The sequence below is a fragment of the Lonchura striata genome, chromosome 5, assembly GCF_050655825.1.
Source record: "Lonchura striata isolate lonStrDom1 chromosome 5, ASM5065582v1, whole genome shotgun sequence".
Classification (NCBI taxonomy): Eukaryota; Metazoa; Chordata; class Aves; order Passeriformes; family Estrildidae; genus Lonchura; species Lonchura striata.
Window position 1 is genome coordinate 19,983,333 of NC_140707.1, and position 22,534 is coordinate 20,005,866.

The 22,534-nt window shown below is 45.0% G+C and overlaps 2 protein-coding genes across 6 annotated transcripts; both read right to left on the reverse strand.

Moving 5' to 3' along the window:
* Positions 1–632: 632 nt before the first annotated feature.
* Positions 633–15,900, reverse strand: LOC144246394 (olfactory receptor 5AR1-like). Of its 4 annotated transcripts, none has more exons than XM_085581286.1 (3): positions 7,855–15,900; positions 6,851–7,180; positions 633–6,053 (listed from the first exon to the last, which is right to left on the reverse strand). In XM_085581286.1, exon 1 carries the CDS (start codon positions 13,931–13,933, stop codon positions 12,941–12,943), a length of 993 nt encoding a protein of 330 aa, XP_085437412.1. In that variant the 5' UTR covers positions 13,934–15,900; the 3' UTR covers positions 633–6,053; positions 6,851–7,180; positions 7,855–12,940. The 4 variants fall into 4 exon arrangements, with proteins under 4 accessions (XP_085437412.1, XP_085437411.1, XP_085437410.1 ...); XM_085581284.1 differs by lacking the exons at positions 633–6,053; positions 6,851–7,180 and adding exons at positions 7,207–7,391; positions 7,481–7,554; XM_085581285.1 differs by having other exon boundaries at positions 633–7,180.
* Positions 15,901–18,177: 2,277 nt separating this feature from the next.
* LOC110485025 (olfactory receptor 4Q2) lies at positions 18,178–22,493 on the reverse strand. 2 transcript variants are annotated; one of them, XM_085581291.1, is made up of 3 exons: positions 22,407–22,493; positions 21,287–21,325; positions 18,178–19,877 (listed from the first exon to the last, which is right to left on the reverse strand). In XM_085581291.1, exon 3 carries the CDS (start codon positions 19,766–19,768, stop codon positions 18,842–18,844), a length of 927 nt encoding a protein of 308 aa, XP_085437417.1. In that variant the 5' UTR covers positions 19,769–19,877; positions 21,287–21,325; positions 22,407–22,493; the 3' UTR covers positions 18,178–18,841. The 2 variants fall into 2 exon arrangements, with proteins under 2 accessions (XP_085437417.1, XP_021411747.1); XM_021556072.3 differs by lacking the exon at positions 22,407–22,493 and having other exon boundaries at positions 21,287–21,402.
* Between the last annotated feature and the right edge of the window lie 41 nt (positions 22,494–22,534).

The following is a 22,534-nucleotide window of genomic DNA, read 5'->3' on the forward strand; positions in this document are numbered from 1 at the left end:
CCGTTTCCCGGAATGGCCGGCGCTGGGAAACCCCCGGAAAATCACCAAATCCGGCCATTCCCCCTCCGCCACGCTGCCGAGCCCGCCCGTGTCCCACATCTCCCTCCCTCCGCGCACGGGGGCTCCGCCGCTGCCCCGGGCGGTGGGTGCCAATGCCTGAGCGCCCTCTCCGTGAGAGGGAAAAAGTTCCCAAAGTCCAATTTAAAGCCAGAAATTAAGGCCAAATGTCAAAAGCTGAACCTGTTGGTAATGGGATGACTATTTCAGCTGCTTTTAGTGCTGTCCCAGTCACTCGGTGTGTGCCGTCATTTATTCTCAATAAACATCAGGTTCTTCAGTCATTCAGTTCAGTCATTAATTTTCAATAAGCACTGAAGTCTCTTAGTATCTGCTTTCTTAAATTTTAACCAGATTACAAGGGACTAGAACATGCTTAAACTGAGATCATCCCATAGCACTGAATCCCCAGTCTTGGCTTTTCCCAAGCCCACATTTAACCCTGTTTTTTCCCAAGCCAATGTTCCTGCTGAAATCCACCAGAAATAGAATTTACTCAACCTGTAAACTCAGAATAAATAATTTTTCCTCTACGTACTGCGCCTACAAACTCAGATTAAATATTTTTTCCTATATGTACTCAGACCATAAACTCAGATTAAATAATTGTTTTTCTCTCACCAGTTTTTTTACACATTTTTATCCGGTCTTTGACCCTTCCCAGCACTGTGGGATGTCCCATGCGTGACTGCACCAGTGCCTGTGTGTGGGTAAAGGGTACCAGAGCATTTTTCCAGACACTCCAAATGCCCTGGAGGGAACAGGGAGCCTCGGCCTCCCTTTGTTTCAGGGTTTTCTGCTGCTCCTGTCGGTTAACCATCACAAGTAATTAAGATCTATAAGTTAACATGGGTCATACCTATGCTTCAGCAGGCTGCCAGGTACATTTCAAATCTCCTGTTCTCCTCCCACATAAATGCTTATGTAAAAAAAAAAAAAAAACCAAAAAAAAAAAAAAAAAAAACCAAAAAAAAAACCCAAAGAGTAGCTGCTGGGCAGACTCTTTCTTAAATTTTTTTTTCTTTATTTCTGCATTCACAGTGGAGTGTCTTCACAACAGGAACATCAAACAAGATCCATATTTGCAAAGTTTGTAACGGGAATATTTCCTCTGCAGCTCGGACAGTCTGTGCCACTCGTGATCACACGTCGGTAGGATTAGGGAAGTCCCAAATTCTGCTTTCTGGAGTTGCACAATGCACATTGTGTTTGATGACAGCAGATTTACATGGTCAAGAGAGGAAACACGGGGTTGCACAGCCATGGGGGTCATGTCTTGGTAACCAAGGTGAAGAATTCACCACTAATTCAGTTCAGCCATTCCCAGATCTTTCCTGTCCCAAATTACTGTTTTAATTTTGACTCCAGTTCATATTGTTTCCTCATGGGTCTGTTTAGGCCTCCTTTTATCTTGTGCTGCTCTTGGTGAAAATGCATTTATAATGAAATCCCTGAATGATTTGGGCTGGAAGGGACCTTAAACATCATCCTGTTCCACCCTTGCCAAGGCCACATGACCTTCCACTATCCCAGGTTGCTCCAAGCCCCATCCAGCCTGGCCTTGGACACTTCCAGGGATCCAGAGGCAGCCAGAGCCTCCCTGGGAAAGCTGTGCCAGGGCCTCTCCACCCTCGCAGGGTAAAATTCCCTCCTAAATGTGAAAATCACTTGATGGAAAGCCCAGCCTGAGTAAGGTGATGCTTTTAGCAGGCTTCTTCCCAAGAATGCCTGTAAAGCTCTCTAGAAAAAAAATTCTTTACTGCTTAGGGAGAAATTCTTTCCTTATTTTAGTACTTTTTACCCCTCAACATTCCCAGCTGCCCAGGGCCTGCCCCATCCTCTCGGCAGCAGCGGTGTGTGGATTTTGAATTCATGTCCCTCTCAGCTGCTTTCTTGGGCTGAAGTAGAGGCATGTTCATGCTGCCCACATGCAAAAACAATGTATTGTCTGCCTACACAAGCTTCAAATTGTTGAAGACAATCCCTGTTTTTCCTTGGATGATATCCCACCAGGAACAATGGAGCAAGCTCTCTTGTTGTTTACAGCTTCGCTACTTTACACAGGGCACAGACCCCAAAATCCACCCATTTAGGGATAGTGAAGCTGAGTTTTAAGCATGCAAAAATAATCAGAGCTTCTTTGGTGAGTGTCTGCACATGATACAGAAAGTTATTAGGTCAGAGATCAAGATATACCCAAAGGAAAAGTTTCCGTGCCTCCTACTCCCTCTTTAGTATCATTTAACCTGACTCCACCCGTGCCCTTCTCGTGCATGACCTTTCCAAAGGGGCAGAAAACAGGACTCCTAAACAAATACTGGGCAGTATTTGCCCAAAGTAAATCTTGATACAGTCTCTGAGCAAAAGCCTTGGCATGTGGCTTAGGCATCCAGTTAGACTTCAGGGAGAGGGCTGCCTTGGTGTGAGCAGACAGCCAGAATGCCCAGGAATGCATAAATTTCATTTCTCACCTGTAGAAATTGTTTACCTCTAGCTTTAAAACACTTGATTTTGCCGTGCTGGTTTAATGGTCTTAATAATAACAAATCCCAGTTAAAAATCAACAACTGTTCCAATTCCAGTGAGCAAGAAAGTGCTGAATATGCCTCAAATGTTAAATCCACAAAAATACAGTAACCCTTTTTTTTTTTTTTTTTTTTTCCAAAGCTCAAAGTCCTGTAAATAAGATAAATTGCATCCAGTCAAATATTTGTTATGGAGAGCTTCCACTCCATCCACAAACTTCAGTGTCATTCAGCTTCCAGGCTTTATGCAAACACAAAAGCAACCCTAAACTTGGCTCCGAGGTTGATCATGCGTCTGGAAATTTGACACTGGTCTCAACTGTGAGTTTTGAAAGCTGTTTACTGAAAACATCTGGGCTCCACTTGCTCTGGGAGTTTAACTGAAAACTCCTTCTTGTCGCTCCTTGGGTAAAACACTTGGTGAAAACTTTTCAGTTTGTTTCTTTTAGGTGCCTGAATTTTTCCAAATGGGAAACCTGGGATTTAGGCAACAAGTTTTCACTGGGTACTTACAGCACAGAATGCAAATGCCTGGGGTACACAGAGCTGCTGGCTCCTGGAAACACTCTCCAAAGGGAGACAGACAAAGGATGTTGGAAATTATGCAGGGAAATTTGCTTTGGAGACTGAAAATGAAGCTGTTTTTTATGCAGGAAAAAAGTCCAAACACAGAATAATCTGCAGCTTTGTACTACACGATTTTATAGACAAGGAGTATAAAACCCTCTTTAGACAGACAAACTTCTTCTAAGTTGTGAATAGGATTTTTTTCTCTCTGGAGTATTTTTACAGCAGTCTAAACAAAATGCTGTAGGAGATTGCAATTCTCTGATTTGCCCAGAACACCTTTTCTTTAATTTATTTTTATTTCTTTTACAAGCCTTGTAAAAATACACTTAGAGCCAAGAGAGTGAGGAAGAACAATGTTAATAATATAGTAATTCTGTCAGTACAGCCAGAAGAAGGATCTGGTTTGGAATTTACTTGGATGATTTATCCCTTTTTAAACTAGTTTTCAGACTGACTCCTCTATCTGTGAGGGGAGAACTCCATCCCAGATTCCAAAGGCAGCCTATGGCCCAGGTGCATGTACAGGAGCTTTCACAACACGGATTTGCCAAGCTGCAAAAGCCACAATAAGTTTGATGTTGACATTCCACCACAGGCCACAATCCACAACATTTGCTCTACTGTAATGATCCTCCCATGGTGCCATCCACCTTTATTTTCCCCTCTCTCAGATTCACAGTGTTAAAAACAAGGGGGTGGGGATCATCCCTGTCCCCTGTTTCCGTTGTATTGAACTTTTTCTTCAAATACTGTACAAAAATTGCAAATAGACCACACATCTAAAGTCAACAAATATGGGGAAATTTCTCAACACACCACAAAAATCACCTCCTTCTGAGCATGAATTCCCCTGGAAAACACTGGTGGGTGTTGAAGCCCTCATGGATGACCAGGCAGTTTTAATTCTAGACACAAGGGTGAAATGTACTTTTTTTTTAAAGAAGTTTTACTTGGGAATCAAAGAGACAAACAGGTTTGTCCCCCCTGAGGCCATCAGGTAATTTTGTAAGGATGCACAAAGTTGTTCCTTGGATTTAGTGCAGCACTGAGTTTGAGCAGACACTAAATCCCTCAGAGGAGGCTGCTTTTATACTTAGCCACCCAAAAAAGGGACGAGCAGCAAATGCTTTCAAGCATGAGGAGAAGAAACAAGCTTTTACAAGGAGCTGGCAGTTAAAGGACATGCAACAGCCTGATAAAACACCACAAAAACAAGCAGTGGCCCATGGCTGATCTGTTGGGCAGGATGGGTGGGGGACACCCCCAAACTGCTGAGCAGGTCTCTCCAAGAACTCATTCCATAGCTTATTCAGAAGTGAAGGGATTCAGCTGATATAGAGGGATGTTCTCAGCAGAAGGAGAGTTTTGTCTGGGAAAAGCTTATTCCTGCTGTGCTGTGCTGGGAGGGGACACTAAATACACTCCTGTGGTTCATGCAGAGGTGCAGCCACAATTCCACAGGGTCCACACCCACATCCACCTTTCCTGCTGGGTACAACTTCCTCCTAAGCCAGGTTCAGGCGCTTGGCACCGAAGTAAAAATACTGAAAAGCAGCTCAGGGGGCTCAAGTTGTGCCTACAGAAGTTGTGCTGCTTGTGGAGCAGCGAGGCAGTGCTGAAGTTGGAGTGTTGTCCTGGACACAGCCCCTTCCTCAAGGTGGGGAAGCCATCCAACCGTGCTGTGCCTGCACACTGAACAAACCGGGGTGGGGAAAAGAAAGGAAATTGCACAGAGAGAGAGAGAAACCAGGGAAAATTATCTCTGTTGGGCTGAGAAATGGCTGTGACACTTTCAATCGGGTTGGCCTTCAGGAGCGTGTTGAAGCCGGCGTGTGCAGCTCCACAGATGTTGGGCCGTGCCCGCAGCTATCAGTGTTCCAGCAGGCATAAAGCAGGGACACAGAGGCCACCCACTCCATGGGACAGGGAGATAAGGGGGAAGGACAGCCCCAGGAGCCCCTCAGCAATCCCACAGGGCTGTTCCGGACGTTCTGCTGGGCTGGGCACAGCCCTGAACCCCAGGCAGAGCACCTTGGCCGTGGTGGTCAGTGTCTGGGAAGATGCTGCCACTAAAAGCTGTGGAGACAAAGCCCTCAGACTCCCCTCAGCCAGCAGCCAGAGGAATGCTCTGCCTGGCCTGAGGAATCTTCCACCCAGTTGCTTGCTCAGTCATGCATGGCCACAAACCTGTCTAAATAGGCAGCGATGACCAAGACTGAAACTCAAATCAGGAACTTTCCAGTCTGACAAGTAAAAAAAAAAAACAAAACAAAACAAAACAAAAAAAAAAAAAACCAAACAAAAAATATTTCTTCTCCACACGTACTTAGCACAGGCCAGGCTCTTCCTTGTCTGCTGTTTGGTGCTCTTAGTTCCTTCTAAAAGCCTCTGAGAAGGGACACAACCCACAGCAGGCTCAGAGGAAAGAAGATGAAGCACTCCCACAGTCAAAAAAGCTGCATTCCTCACACAACACATTCGTCTGTTTTCCCCATCTCCAGCCACCCTGCTGACCCCTTAGAGTGTCTCTGCAGGCCGTGAACTTAGCAGAAAACAGCATTTTTGACCAGTTTCTTTTGGCCGCTGGCTTCACTGCAGGGTGATGGGCGGGTGTGGATGGGTGTGAAAGCTCCAGAGTTAGAGACACACAGAGGAGCTCAGTAACTCGAGGGCAAAGGGTGACCACAGAGAATTTCCCCAAGATGCCAAGACCCCGAGGGGCAGGGAGGAGGATGTTCACTCAGGGTCAGAAGGAAGAGTTCTCTGACAAAGCATTTCTCCAGTCAGGAGGTACAGGTTGAGCAATGGGCTGATACCAGCTGAAACAGCAGCCTGGGAGGGAGCAGAAGGATGCAAAACCACGAGGATATCTCTGAGGTCACCACGGAAAACAGCCTCTGACTAAGAAGAAAAAAGAAGCCAGAATTGCAGCATTGTTACTTCATCCAGAGAACTTTGTATAATCAAGACCAGCAGGCTCAGCATGACCACACAAAAAAAGCTACTTGGAATTCCTGCCTGTATCCTGCCTCAGACAGGTTTAACTAGCAGTGGACTCTGCCTGGAAAAGGCAATTCCCACTTTATTCCCTGCCCGTGTTTACTCTGATCTGCTCTGGAGTCACCAGGCCCTATTTCCCTCTACATAAATAGAAGCATTTCAAGAGGAACAGGGAGGTTGTCAGCCTTGGACAGGAGAAAACATCCACTTCCAGAGTTTTCTGCTGGAAACCCTTCTCCTTCAAATCACCAGCCTTGCTCTCATGAAAAATGTTGTCACCACAAAATTCCTCAGGTGGGAAGGGTTCAATCCCTTCTTGCTGGATTCCAGAGGCCAGGAAGGCAGCTCAATCCAGCATCCAGAGAAAGGAGCATTTCCTGAACTTATTTCAGGAAATATTTATTCATAATTATAATAAATATAACATAACATAACATAGCATAACATAAATTCATAATTACTAAATTAATAATAATTATTCCATTGTTTCAACCTAAACTTTCACACAGCTCCTTCACAGGCCTACAGTGACAAAGATGGGAACACAGCTGGGAATTGCAGAGATTGGAAAAGAAGGAGGAAGGGGACTGAGAATCTGCGTTTTTACAAGAATCTGTATTTTTACAGCCACATGCAGTGTGAGAAGCACTAGTGCAGAGAGGCTGAGGAACAAGAAGAGAAAGTGACACCACCATTACTTTACATCAGCTGGAAACTTTCTCTTCTTCTTCCAGGTCCATCAGAAGTGGCTTTTTCCAGGAGTAATTGGAGAAGACAGTTCTACCCCTTTCCCCACATCACCCTCCACCAAAACCAGACAGATCTCTCTGTTTCAGGCAGCTCCTGCTTTCCTGTCAGGTGGGAGGATGAGGATTAAGCAACAGCACCTCCAAAAGCAATGAAACCTCGAGGATGAGGAATTGGGAAGTGGGTGGGATCTCCTCCCAACCATCACATGACTTTTATTCATCCTCCTCCTTGGGGATGAGGTAAATTTCGATTTTCAGACAACGTGCTTTGCCTGGCATCTACAAGAAACAAATTCAGAACGTCATTATTCATTTAAAAAACATCTTTATTTCACCTGCAAAAACTTGTGTTATACCATAAATCAGGGAATAACTGAAAGGTTGATCAGCTGAAATTTTAATTCAGTTGCTCTGTCAGGGATGCTGTCCTTTACAGCTCTCTCCATGGAGATTCCAGGAACTTTGTTAACATTCCCATCGTGTTCCAGCACTAAGATTACAGTCAACAAGCAGGGCACTGTTTGAAGTTGGTCACTGAAGAAGCTCCCAGCACCTTTCCAAGTGACACTTCCACCTCACCTGCCTGCCAGAGGCTGCCTGGAAAGGGAGGAATCTCCCTGCGGCGTCCCAGAGCTCCTCCTGCTCACTGTGATCTGGGAGGGGAAGGGAAAGGAAAGAGAGGGGAGGGAGACAACCAAGACGAATAGGGAGATGAGGGAAAATGCTGGCCTCAGAGTATCAGGAGACAGGTAGAGAGCTGTAGAGGAAGAGGGGCAGAGGGAGAGAGGAAAGGCATCTGGAGCTATGGGAAGGGAAGGGAAGGGAAGGGAAGGGAAGGGAAGGGAAGGGAAGGGAAGGGAAGGGAAGGGAAGGGAAGGGAAGGGAAGGGAAGGGAAGGGAAGGGAAGGGAAGGGAAGGGAAGGGAAGGGAAGGGAAGGGAAGCATCGCAGCACCTGGCCCCGTTCCCAGCCACCAGACTCAGCGCAGGGTCCCTCAGGGTAGGGCGGGCGAGGTCCGTGGCACAGGAGCGAGAGGAAGCCGAGCTGTTTCCGTTTGTCCCGGTTTGTCCCGGTTTGTCCCGGTTTGTCCCGGGTTATCCCGGGGGTCGCGGCCCCGCCGAGCCGCCACGTGGGGGCGCCCGCACTGCGCTGCCCCCGCGGGCCAATCAGCGCGCTCCGTGCGCCGCTGCCCCGGGGCACGCCGGGAGTTGTAGTCCCAGCGGCACGACGGCGGAGTGGTGCCTGCCAGCGGCTTCTCCGCGGTTCGGCGGGGCGGCTCCACCACCGTTGTCTCCTCACGGACACTCGGGAACCTGCAGGGTGGTTTCCGCCATCCCGCAGCGCTGCCGGGGTGAAGCGCCAGGGGGGGATCTGGCGTCGGTGTTGCGTGGGGATGACGTCAGCAGGAGGCGCGGGCGGTGTCATGGCCGTGGGGGCGCTGTTCCTTTATAAACTCCTCAGGCGGGGGAGTGAGGGCGGGCAGTGCCTGGGGCTCTGTGGCGAGGGGCACGCATTGAGATAACCCCGCTGGAACTGTGCCAGACGTAAAACGTTGCAACAGAAGAGTCAAATTGCATAGGGAACAGGCATACCCCCGACATTTGGTTCCTCTGAGAAAGCAGCATTTCCAGTGTTTATAAAAGCCCTGATTATCAGTCACAGACTGCTTTGGGTTGGACCTTAAAAACCATCACTTCCCATGGGCAGAGACACTTTCCACAATCCCAGGTTGCTCCAAGCCCCATCCAGCCTGGCCTTGGACGCTTCCAGGGATGGGGCAGCCACAGCTTCCCATGGAAATCCATTCCAGTGCCTCAGCACCCGCACAGGGAAGATTTTTTTGCCCCAAAATGCCATCTAAACCCACCTTCTGCCAGTTTGAAGCCATTCCCACTTGTCCTGTCGCTCCTTGTTCAAAGTCCCTGTCCAGCTCTCCCTGAGCTCTTTTCATCACTGGAAGGCTCCAAGGTCTCTTTGGAACCTTTTCTTCAGGCTGGACATTCCCATAACCACCAACAAGCATTTTGTAACATAATGAAGCAGAAATAAAAACCTAATTACGTTGTGGGAGGGAAAACAAGGGCTTGTGATCTAAAGGCAAAAAGAGAAAATGGAAAAAATATATGAAAGTGGTGAAATCATCAAGAAAGCAGGGTGAGAACAGGCCTGAAAGATGTTTGGTGACAGCAGAACAGGCCATTAAAATATGATAAAATATATAGAAATTATATTTCTTTCTCTATAGAGGATATGGCAGAGCTGACAAACAAATGAAGTATTTTCCTGTACAAATGTTTTTCATTTATCAAGTTTAAAATTAAATGTTGCATCTGATTCTGGGATTTATCACAAATATTTTGTGGATTAACTTTCCACAGGGTGATTAATTCTTAAATAATTGATGGAAAGCAAGCCATGAGCATTGGTTTTAAATATTCAAACCCAAATATCTTTAAATTTTCCAAGCAATTCCCCTCACACTTCTTTTTTACCTGAAACTTGAATTTGAATTGGACTCAGTCTGCTAAGAAAGGAATTCCAGGTATTATTTTAACCTTACAAGAAAAAGCACAAAATTTAACCCTAACTTTGCAGAAGTTAATGCACATTTCTGCTGATGCCAGGACAAATTCTAGGCAGGGCAGAGAAAGAAGCCTGGGTGAGCAGTATAAATTGTGAAATTCTGCAGGTGTTTACCCTTGAGTGAGATAACACAAAGTTGTCTAAAATGGGATTAATAAACAACCAGATTTTTACCACCCCCAAAGGGATAAATTTCTCCCCAGTATCCAGTCTAATCCTTCCCTCCTTCATCTGAAAGCCATTTAAAGTCAAGTGTTTAAAGGGTGGCCACAGAGAGGACAAAGTCTCTTCACAAGGAGCCTTGATTCTATGAATCCATTTTTTGTATAAGAATTAAAAAATAGGGAGGAAATGGAGGAGAAAATAGCACTGGCATGGCAAATGGAACTTTTTTTTAATTCACAAAGTCCTGGGAATTGTAAAGCCAGAACTGCAGTCCAACCTGAATTTCACAAGTGGATGGTATTTTTAGAGGAGAAAAATAAATCATTCACATCCTCTTTTATGTTGCATATTTTCATACCTAGCAGCACCATACAAAAAAAAAAAAAAAAAAGAGGAGAAAATCTGCTCTGTTCATTGTAAGCAATAAAACCCACACATAAATAATATAGTTAGACTTTGCTTAAGGAAAAAGAAAGGTTGGGGTTTTTTTGGTTTTGTTTTTATTTATTTTAAAGGCACATCAAGAATTTCAGGAATCCTTTATGTTTAGGACTAGATGAATGAAAATGGTCTCTCACTAGTTACATGAGATTAGCCAATTAATAGGTGAAATCTGATTTTCAGTGGCAAAAGCAAAGTGTAAATGCACAGAGGATCACTCACAGGGGAATTTCATCGACAGAGTATTTTTCCTCGATTTACTTGGTGCTTCCACGCCCGCTCCAAAAGGGCAGCTCCACTTCTAGGAATGTGAGAGGATCTTTGTGCTGATGAGTCAGTCCAGGGGTATTGATTTCTGAGCTCAGCCAAAAATAGACACTCGGGGAAAAGAGGAGCAGAAACTGGGTGAGTGTATTTTGATCCTTTCCTGCTAAATTTTTCCACTGGTGCCAAAGAAAATCACAGCTGTCTCCTTCCAGTGGCAGAGGTTACTGGGCGTGAGGAAAATGAAAGAGGATGTCTTGGTTTTGAGGAATATTTAGGGATCAGTACTTTGATTAATGAAGGGGTGATAGAGCTGATGATAAAGAGTAAACCTCTAATGGACACTTCCCACCTGACCAGGTTGCTCCAAGGCCCATCCACCCTGGCCTGGAACACTTCCAGGGATGAGGCAGCCACAGCTTCTCCGGGGAAGAAGCAGAAAAGACGGAACATATTCCTTGCCAAGTTACCCAAAGACCCGATCCCAGATTTTGCTGTGAGCCTTGTTTGGTCCACTGGCAGCAAGCAGCTCCTTACAGTGGATCTTTTTGGGAACACATGGCTGGGGTGGGTGGAGAGGGAGGGAACTGTAGCAGAATTAGACTTGATAATCCAACCTTTCCACCTTAACAAGCCAGGAGAGGCATCTAAATCTCTCATCTGTACACACATTGGAAACCAGGCTCTAGTTTTGTACCTTGGAATTCAGATGCCTCTTTTAAAAGGCATCCAGGGTTTGGAATTGCACGCAGGCTGATGTCCATCCTTAGGCATGTCTCCACACAGCTACATTTAGATTCCATCACCTCTGGAAAGAGGAGCATTCTCCAGTCCTGCAGGGAGCAGCCACCTTCATCTTAACAAGCCCTTTTGGGCATCCTGAAGAAGCCTCTAATGATCTTAGAACCTTCTTAGGAAGCTCCTGGTGGACCTCCCTCATCCTTCTAACAAGTCCTCAGGGACAATTTCAAAGGCACTCTGTCAACTTGTTTTTTTGAAAGTTTTAAAGTTTTTCTAAAAGTTTTTTATGCTTTCTGACGTTTACATATTTTTACTGAAGTTCTTACGCACTGCCATATATATAATGATTTTTTGCATTCTTCTTTTTAAGAAGAGAGAATTCGTAAACTGTTAGTTTGACCAGTGTGGTTGGAGAAGTAGCAATTTCATCCTCCAATCCACTGTCACTTTTAGAATTCTATATATTGCATACTCAGAAATAAACTTCCTCTTTTTTCCCTCTTTTGTATCTAATGTGCATGTGTAAATTATTTCATGTCGTAATGCAACAGCACTTGGGAGAAGGAAACTTCCCTCCTTTTTAAAGAAAATGAAAACTTCCAAAGCAGTTCAGCTTGTCCCAACTTCTCTACAGCTTGGTTGGAGAATTCATGGCTTGGACAACACCTCTGCAGTCCTCTACTTGGTTGGTGCAGAAGTTATGGCAGGAATTTGAAGGATAATTGATCCTACATCATTATACTTCACCAGCTGAACCAGCAGCTGCCTCTGGACAACAACTTGTGGTTGGCAGAAGTCCCTCAGAACCTTGTGGAAGGACATCCCAAAGGAGCCATCAATAGCCTAGAACAGATTCTAGGTTCCAGGGATTCTAATCAGGAGTAAAGTTGTGCATAAAGACAAATCCAGGTCCTGTGCCCTGGTTGTGCTGCCATTCAGAGCCCTGGAAGAGCTGGAACAAGGAAGTTTTTTCTCTTCATAAATATCCTGCTCACAGTTGTAATCTCGTTCACACTGACAAATTTTCTTGCATTTCAGATACCTTAAGGCTACAATTAATGCAAAGTCTCATCACAGAATGAAAGTATTTAAAAATTCAGAGCCACTTGTAGCTAAATAAAGGAGATTTTATAAAACCTATTTCCTCATAAACTTTGGGGGTCAATCAAGTGAGAATAATCTCAGCATTTTTACGGATTATTTATTACTTCTCTACAAAGAAGAGAGGTGGTGAAGAGAGGGATGAACTGCAGGAAGCAGCATTACCTCTCTTTCCATTAGGATTTGATGCAGCAAGGAGAAAAAGATGGGAAAAAGGAAAAATGTAGTGGCAAACATTGCTCCAGAGATGGAACTCTGGTGATTCCAGCAAACAACAGACACCCAGCAAGGAGAGAGAGAGAGAGAGAGAGAGAGAGAGAGAGAGAGAGAGAGAGGAGAGCAATTTCAGGGCTGATCCATAAAACATAATTTAACATATTTGGAGTTTAATTTTGAAAGGGATATAAACTGCTTTCATACGGTGTATCTAAGTGTGCCTGAGTGCCAATTCCCAGAATTCCTGCCTTAAAATATGCATCCAGCACCTGCCTGCTCTCACCTCAGCTTCCTCAGTGCTCAGTGGAGAACAGCATTCCCAGCTGGACTCTTCTTGTGTGAAAATGACCTAAAGCTATGCCGTACAATTCTGAAAGTGAACAGCTCTCCCTTCTAACTGCAGAGGGAGCCAAAAGAAGGAGTTTTCAGCCCAGAGGAGCAGTTTGGAGGCCAGAAAATGAACTTGGATTCCAGCATCTACGTTTTAGATGACAAAAATTTAGAGAGGAACAGTCACAAACTGTAGTTTCTACCCCACTGATGGTGGAGACTGAGCAAGGTTTTTTTGTCTTGTTAAAGCCCTTCTCACCTGGCTGATCACTCTTTTTAGGGCACATTTTACCTCTTTGTTCCTGAGGCTGTAGATGATGGGATTTAGGAGCGGGGTGAGCATTCCATAGAGCATGGACACGACCCTATCCCAGTGCGGGGAATAGGTGAAGGAAGGGCGGACGTAGGTGCAGATGGTGGTCCCATAAAAAAGGCAAACTACGGCCAGGTGAGAACCACAGGTGGAGAAAGCCTTGTGCCAGATCCCAGGGGACTTCCTTGCCAGGATCTCCAGGAGGATATAGAGGTAAGAGACCACGGTGACCACGCAGGCACTGCTCCCCAGCACCCCGGCCACCACCAGGATCACCAGCTCCCTGCTGTGGGTGGACGAGCAGGAGAGGGCCAGCACGGGAGGAATGTCACAGTAATACTGCTGGATTTTGTTAGGACCGCAGAAAGAGAGTGTGAAAACCAGAGAGGTGTGCAGCAGGGAGTTCAGAAACCCTGTTGCCCAGGTGCCCAGGGCCAGCTGAGCACACAGCTTCGTACTCATGATGCTCGGGTACCTCAGGGGGTGGCACACAGCCATGTAGCGGTCGTAGGCCATCACAGCCAGGAGGAAAATCTCTGTGCCCACCACAGCAATGAGGGAAAAGTGCTGGAACAGGCAGCCAGAGAAAGAAATCTCTTTGTGCTCCAGCAGCAAGGCCCCCAGCATCTTGGGCATGGTGATGGTGGGACATAAGAGATCCAGCAGGGATAAGTTGCTGAGGAAAAAGTACATGGGGCTGTGCAGGTGGGAGTCGGTGGTGATGGCAACGAGGAGAGTGGTGTTGCTTGCCATGGTGGCCAAATAAATGAGCAGAAACAGCACAAAGAGAAGCAAACGGATTTCTGGAGCATCAGAGAGTCCCACGAAAACAAATTCGGATACTGCTGAGAGGTTGACCCTCTGCATCTTATCTCTCATTGCGGGAATGTGGCAGAGGTTTTCCTGGAATAAAGAAGGTGTAATTTAATCACAATTTCATCCCCGTTTTGAAGATTGTCAGAGGGTTTTAAGGTCTGTTTTGAAGTTCAAAACCGTTTCCAAGCACTGGCAAACTCAAAAATCGAAATTTTACCCACATATTCCTAATGCAAAAGGCAAAATGTAGGTATTAAACTGCACAGTGATTAATGCAAAATGTTAGTTTTTGCAAGTTGCCACCTCAGACTGAAGAGCTGGAAGCTGAAGGTACCTTCCCTGTAGTGTCCAGCTTGGACACAGCCCCAGGCAACACAACAGTGCTTTTGAGGTTCTCTGATCAAGGGGAATGTGGTATAGATCCCTAAAATTCCTTTCAAAATAAATTACTCAGTATTAATAATACCACTAAAAAGGGTCTAGATTAGTAACAGAAGCTAAAACTTACTTTTTAAGGGAGTAATGCTGTCAGAAAATAATTAAGTCTCTCAGAATCAGCAGATAGATGCATGTTCGTTTTTTTTTTTTTTCAGATTTTGAATAGGGTTTGGAGCAACCTGGTGTTCCCTGGCCTGTGGCAGGCAGTTGGAATCAGCTTTAAGGAGCTTTCCAACCCAAACCGTTCTATGATTCTATCATAAAAATGAGTTACAATTTGGCATCCCATTTAAGACCCCAAAGTTTTCTATAAATTTTACCCTACAGACTTCCATAATACCATTAGTACTTTTAGCATCTATCTGGACTTTCCCCCCATCCCATTTCCGCAGTTCAAAGAAGTCTAAATGTGGCATTAAAGGATCTTCCCATTTACCCCACATTGCTTCACGGAATGTAGCTCAGTATTTACAGTAAAGATTTACATACCAGCCCTATAGCAAGGGAAAGCAAAGTTCAGTCCAAATGCCTCCTTTTTGGGAGACTTTGGGATTGATTTTGAGATGGTGGGAATACTGTACCACATTCTCATTTGTAAGAGATGCAGAGATAAATAGATTGATGAAATATTCCATCTGGCCAGGCTCCTCTGTGGTCTCATGTTCTCCCAGAAGCTTGAGAAGGAGAAAAGTCAGGGCTTAAACTACATAAGAAATAGTAAACTCAGCAGAAATAAAATGGACATCAGTTGTTCATAAAATGGGGAGCTCATTCAGGTGAAATAGCACAGAAACAACACAGAAATACTCACTGCTGCACATAATTAATTACAGGTGATTTATAGTTGTGTGTGTCTCCAGGAAAAAAAGCAATCCTTTTTCTTCTTTCTGCATGTGACATAAGAATTATTTCACTCATTAGGAAAAGATGAATCCTGACAGAGCAGCGTTGGAATATTCACACAGACACCTGCCAGCACTGGCACAAGGGCTGGCTTGGCTGCAGGAGTAGGCACCTCTCTTCTTTAATGAGGTTTTATAAATATGAGGGAGTGTCTGGGGACAAGTGTATCTGACTGTTTTTTTGGATGTTTCCTTAATTGCATGTATGAGGGGTTTGTCAGAACATTGCCAAAAGGGGATGGAAATCGAAGGAACCAAGACTACCAGCACTACTTGGAAGAGCTAACAAAAATTCCCCTCTGGTCCCATTAAGTATCCATCTGTGATTTATGGGAGTGCCACTTCCCATGTGATGTCCAGGCCTGTTCCTATTTCAGCAATACCTGGCCGTAAATTCTGCACTGTTCACATGAAGCACATCATCCTTCCAGCCTGTTTGCTGCGTTTGCAAACTCCTGGAAAATGAAAGATTCTGCATCTTACATGGGCAAGCAGTGATATGACAAGAGGGAATGGTTTTAAACTAAAAGATGAGGGATTTAGATTGGATATTAGGAAGAAATTCTTCCCTTTGAGGGTGGTGAGGCCCTGGCACAGGGTGCCCCAGGGAAGCTGTGGATGCCCTTGGATCCCTGGAAGTGTCCAAAGCCAGGTTGGATGGGGCTTGGAGCAACCTGGGCTTGTGGAAGGTCTCCCTGCCCTTGGCAGGAGGTGGAACAACATGAACTTTAAGGTCCATTTCAACCCAAATCATTCCAGGACTCTATAAACTGGAATTCCCCAAGGGTTACACAGCACAGGCCTGTCCTGCCATGAGAGCAGAGCTGTAGCTGGAAAAAATCCCTATGGCCCAGACCTTTCCCTGTGTGCTGCAGTTAGGCCAAAGACCATCAGGCATCACATTTCACATGGAGTTTTGCAATAAAATATTTTGTAACAAACCCAGATGCCAGAAAGAGATACAGCAAAGAGATCCATCCCTCACCTCTCCCTTCCAAGCCAAACCATTCTGTGATTCTGTTCCCCTCATAAATCTTAAATGTTTCTTTTGGGGTGGGATGCATTGGCTTCATCAAGGAGCCAGTCACCCAGGCTCTCAACTCTACATCTAAGTTGCTTATTTGCAGGGATAGTCTTAGCTGGGTTATTAGAAACACTGGATAGTTTTTGAGATAAGTGCTCTTCCTCAGGGTAAATAAATAAAAATTATATTGCATTACATTTTATGATAAAAATTCATTAAAAAAACACCACAAAAAAAAACAACAGGATAAATATCTCTATTTGCAGAATCCAGATGTGCACTAATTGATGATATGCTGGATTAGACCCTTCCTGCCCACCCCTCCCTGCCATCCTCCCCATTGTAATACAACCAAAGTGATTTGATTTTGCCCACTTCTGGGACTACCAGCTTTGTCATTGTTTGAGATTTCCACCTAGGAATGCTTATGATGAACTGAGGCTGATTAGAGTCTGCTGAAATGCTCCCTTTTCTCTGATGTCCATTTGTGTTTCAGTCCTAGAGTCTTTAAATAAAATTGATTAGCCTGGGATCTCTTCAGGCTTCTTGGGATTTAACAAAAGCATTGCAGAGATCCTGCCAGTTCTCAAAGGAGTATTTTCCCCTTTGAGGCCATTTTTCGTTGTCCTCTAGGTGAAGGCAATAAATCTGAGGATGAGCTCATGGAGCTGATAATTTTTATCTGGATTTTAATGGTGCGCAGTGGAGCCAATTTACACACAGGGAAAAACTCAGCTGCTAAAACTTCACTTTCACAATTTGTCAGGCACCAACTTTTTAACAGCATCTTCTGAGGCCTTGTTAAAGTCATCCCAAGATGTTTCCAGGGGAGAAAAATCAATTGTGTTCAATTGTTTGTCTTCATAGAATGGTTTGGGTTGGAAGGGGCTTTAAAGTTCATCCCATTCCAATGCCCTGCAATGGGCAGGGACATATTCCACTGGATCAGGTTTCTCCGAGCCCCATGTATTGAAAGCCCAGGTCCCAAAAATATGTAATTTTAATTTATTTTATCAAAATTGGAGCAGTTGTTTCAAATCAGTTCACTGTTGATGTCCCCATTTTATACCTAGTGAACAAATAGATATCAGCAAAATAACTGGACCAGAGCTCCAATTTGCCTTGCATTGATTTATAAATATTTATAAAATCTTTATTGGAATGTTGAAAAAATTATCACAGTGATACATTTTTTTCTCTATTGAAATTTACCCTAATTGACCTAAAGAACATTTTAATTTTTCAACATTTTCCTCTATGCTAAAAAAAAAAAAAAAGCTCTCTTCCAGCTCAAGTCATTCTGTGATGATCCTAAGTAGAAATTCACAATTAAAGAGGAATCTCATTTGCACAAGGATGGGAGATGTTTGGAAATCTCTCTTAACCAGAAGGATCAATGAATCACTGGTGCTTCTGATCCTTCTCTTCCTACAGGTGTGGGAGTGAGGGCTAATTTAAAACAGTGTGGAGAGACAGGAAAAGTGGAAATTCTTTCACCTCCTGTGCAGCAATTTAGATTGGATATTAGGAAAAATTCCTTCATGGGAAGGGTTTTCCAGCCCTGGAACAGGCTGCCCAGGGCAGTGGTAAAGTTGCTAATCCTGAAGGGATTTAAATCTGTGTGGATGTGGCACCTGGGGACATGGGTTAGTGGTGGCCTTAGCAGCCCTGCAAAATGGTTGGACTTGATGGATCTTTAGAGGGCTTTTCCCACCTCAGTGATTCCATTATTTTATTTAGGTGGGATGAATCTAATCCTAAATCATTCTAACACAAAAAAATGTATGGTGTTCCGCTCATGACAACCACTGAATTTCTGTCCCTGCTGGGTTTGGTGATGTAACTGCTGCCCTCACAGAGGAAGTTTGGGTTGGAAGGGACCTTACAGACAATCCCATTTCACCTGCCATGGGCAGGGACACCTTCCACTATCCCTGATACCCCACATTTCTCCAAGCCCCATCCAAGCTGGCCTGGAACACTTCTAGGGACAGGGCAGCCATGGGAAACCCATGCCAGACCACCACAGGGAAGAATTTCTTCCCAATATCCCATCTAAACCCACCCTATGTCAATGTGAAGCCATTCCCTCTTGTCCTGCCTTCATGCCCTTGTCCAGAGTCCATCTCTACTCCTCCTCCTTCCTCTATATATTGTGCCTTGCATGATTTTAATAATTTACTTCTGTGAGAAAATTATGACTAAAAATATTCTTACATGTCTAAAGGTAACCCTACAAGCAGAATCTGCACCATCTCTGTCTTCCAGTGTCGGTGGGTGAATTTGGGGACATTTAGTGCATGTGCCTCTGCCATCTTCTGTCACAGCACAGGAAGAGCATGTCAGAGAGGAAGACAAGACTCACCCTGGATTAATTTCTTTATTTGAAAATTAGGATCTCACACGAGTGAAAGTGTTTAGGAAGTTTGGGGGGTTCAGCATGGATTTTTAATATGAACAGTTCTATGTGTATAGAAATGTATTTGTACATAATTTGAAGTCTGTGGGCTTTAGCCATTAAGTCATTATTGTGTAGCAGTAGAGTAGGAATGTGACTCCAGGTGTAACTCTGGGTGTAACTCCAGGGCTCTGCCAACCCAGCTTGTCTCAGGAGGTTCTGCAGTGCTTCCAGAGTCTCCACATGGATTCCTTCACCTCGCTGCTCCTCAGGGTGTAGATGAGCGGGTTCATCATGGGTGAGAAGATCGTGTAGATGACACAGACGTACTTGCTGGTGGGCAAGGTCCCAGCGGGCCGCAAGTAGGTGAAGATGCAGGGCATGAAGAGCAGGGTGACGGCCATCATGTGTGAGGCACACGTGGACAGTGCCTTCCAGTTCCCCTGGGAGACGCGGGCCCGGACCTTGGCCAGGATGAGCGTGTAGGAGGCCACCAGCACCAGGAAGCAGCCCAGGGATATGAGGCCGCTGTTGGAGGCCATGAGCCACTCGGTGAGAGTGGTGTCGGCGCAGGCCAGGCGGATGACGGGCGGCACGTCACAGAAGTAGCTGTGGATGGTGTTGGGGCCGCAGAAGGGCAGCTGGAGCATCAGCACAGTCTGGACAGTGGAGTGGATAAAGCCTCCAGCCCAGCAGGCAGCCACCAGGGCCCAGCAGGCCCCGCGGGCCATGATGGCCGTGTAGTGCAGGGGCCTGCAGATGGCCATGTAGCGGTCGAACGCCATCACCGTCAGGAGGAACATCTCCGAGGAACCCACAAAGTGCAGGAAAAACAGCTGGGCCATGCAGCCCTCAAAGGCAATGGCCTTGTTCCCTGAGAGCTGGGCCACCAGCACCCTGGGGGTGGTGACAGAGGTGTAGCAGATATCGATGAAGGACAGATTGCAGAGGAGGAAGTACATGGGCGAGGAGAGCTTGGGGTCAGTCCTGACTGCCACAATGATGAGGAGGTTGCCCAGCAGGACCATGGCGTAGGCCAGGAGGAAGAGGGTGAAGAAAAGGAGTGTCAGCTCTCGGGTGTCGGAGAGCCCCAGGAGGATGAATTCAGTCACCCGGGAGGAGTTTTCCTGTGCCATTGCTGCAGCTCAGGCTCCCATGGCACAGGTTGGGGGGGTGGCCAGGAAGGGAAGGGAATGTGCTACAGTTCCAAGGCTCATGGATGGTGTGAGCAGGATGCATTTGCTGCTGCAAAAAACACAGTGTCACAAATGACAGAAAGCAGTTTGCACTCACTCCCTCATTTGTCTTTATTTAGGTCTCTAGCCTGCCCCTCCACACTGACCTTCTTCCCTGAACTCACTCTGACTACTATTTTCCCGCATTGTTGTTGGTCTGCTCCCATTCTGTCAGGGATAAATCACAGAATTACGGAATTATTAAAGTTGGAAAAGCCCCCATTGAGTCAAATTCTCTCCCCAGCACTGCCAAGCCCTCCACTAAACCATATCCCCAAGTGCAACATCCATACTGCTTTTAAATCCCTTCAGGAATGGTGATCCAGCACATCCAGCTCTCAGATAACAAGAGCTATGAATGCTGGAAAAATGCTGTGCTGTCCTTTTACCTGCTGGAAATTTGAAGTGACTACAAGGAAATGCTGCCATTTTCAAGCATGAGCTGTTCCATGCTTGATCCTAATGACACTCCTCTAAACTGAGGAAAGGGCTCTCCAGTTAGCTTATCCACTTGGAAACTGGGAATACATGCACAGAAACCAGGTTTGGGAATTTCCTCACTGGAGAAATAACACAGCAGAAAATGCAAAACCCTGCATGGTTTCTCTACCTTTATATTTTTTAAAGGAATTTTTAAAGTTTTTCAGTAGATAAATACACTCACTGTCCTGTGGAGGTTAAAGTGGGACAGCAGAGGAATGCACCTGTCCATTTAAAATCCCTCCAGGAAATTCATTCTCTGCTCATTTCTGCTGAGGAGTTTATAACTCAGCAAGCAGGAGGTTACAAGTAAGAAACCAGATGTCTGTGATGCTAACAGCATTGAATAAAGCTGCCTTAAAAGATCTAAAAGGCCAAATCATTAGACAGGGGACATCAACAGGACACACACATTGTTCTCTGGTATGTTGAATATCCACTGTATTTCTTCTGCTGTCTTTTTCGGAAAATTTCAGTTTAAAGCCAATGCTTCCCTGAAGGAGTAACAGAGAAATCCAAGCCAGAACATGTCACTGACATGTGTAATAACAAGCCCTGATAATTTAGCTGAGGAGGATGGTAGAAATAATACCCAGATACTGGTTGTGGTATGAAACATTCCATAAATGCACCTGTAATGACACTGGGGTAGTGAATGAGATGTTGCTGCTTTACTGACAAACATCCACAAATCCACCCTCACAGCATTCCCATGCAGAACACCAAGATCACTAGTGTGTGATATTCCTGAAAGTGTTCAAAACCAAGCTGGACAGCGCTTGGAGTAACCTGGTCAATGGACCTGGCCATGGCAGGGTTTTCAGATCAAGATGAGCTTTAAGGTGCCTTCCAACCCAAACCATTCTGGGATTCTAAATCTGTAACTGGTTATTTAATGTTTTCTTTTTTTTTTTTTTAGACCTCCCAAAAGTCACTCACCAGCAATGCTGCTTTGCAAATGCAGGATTTCAGTGGGGCCTGAGCAAAACAAAGGAAGAATCCCATAACACTTCCACAGATCTCACTTGCTGTCACTCCTCTGATGACCTCCCCAGACCACTTCAGGGGGATCCATCATAACTCTCAGTTCCATTAGAGCTCATCCATTCCTCTCAGTTCCATCAGAAACTCGCTGCAAGGTGCTTCTCAGAACATAGAAAAGCAGCTCCGTATCTCTGGGTGCTGCTCAGAACTTAGGAAAGCAGCTCTGTATCTCTGCCAACTCTAAGCCCTGAAAAGAACAGCTCAACCTTCTGTATTTCCCATTCTGGAAAAAAAACCCAACAAAATAAACAACCTCCAGGACCATCATCAAGTGCAATTATTTCTGTAGCAGAAATAGTTCAAATAAATCACACAACAGAAGCATGAGACTATCAGAAGTAATGAGATCCCAGAGGCAAAGGGAGTTTTGTCAGAAATCATCAGTGGGCAAGGACCTAAAATTGTTCCTTGGGTAGTTATTAGTGTAATCCCTGAAGAGATACATCAGAGTAAAGATGTCTCTTGCATAGGCCATTTATATAAATTTATGTAAATGGATACAAATTTTGCTTTTTTTCTTAAGCCAGTATTTTTCATCTATAGTCTTACTTCTTACTAACTTGCATGTTGACAGCACAGAGCAAAAATATCACTGATGTTATCTCTTAGACACCTGACTTACAACTTTAAAACAAGAAGTAACTCAGGAAATAATTTCAAAAAAATGCACAAAGGTTTGTGGTGAGCCTTTCTCACTCACCAGGTATTTTTACTGACACGGTAATGCACAGAAGCAACTTTTGAGCTCAAGTATGAAATTCTTGTAAGAATTCTTTGCAAAGTGTAGAGGAGCCTGACTCTGTTTCCAGTGACACCTTCCATAAGCTATGGGTGAATGTTTGCTCAGCAGCACCCAGAAGTGAGACCTCTAAAAAAACCCCACTGTTGCTTACCTCCAAAGCATTTAAAAATACATTTATTTTATTTAGTGCTGTCTTGGGCAGAGATAGGTGAAGCAGATAGAATTATAAGATAATTATGGAATTGCAGAATAGCTGTTTGGGTTAGGAGGTACCTTAAAGACCATCTCGTTCCAACCCCCTGCCATGTGCAGGGACATCTTTCACCAGACCACGTTGCTCCAGGTCCCATCCAGCCTGACCTGGAAAAGGGCAGAAAGGATTTGTTGAAGTAGGATAGGAA

Excerpts from the sequence above, each read along its gene's own strand:
- LOC110485025 (XM_085581291.1), bottom strand. The coding sequence starts at position 19,768 with ATGGCACAGGAAAACTCCTCCCGGGTGACTGAATTCATCCTCCTGGGG.
- LOC144246394 (XM_085581286.1), bottom strand. The coding sequence starts at position 13,933 with ATGAGAGATAAGATGCAGAGGGTCAACCTCTCAGCAGTATCCGAATTT.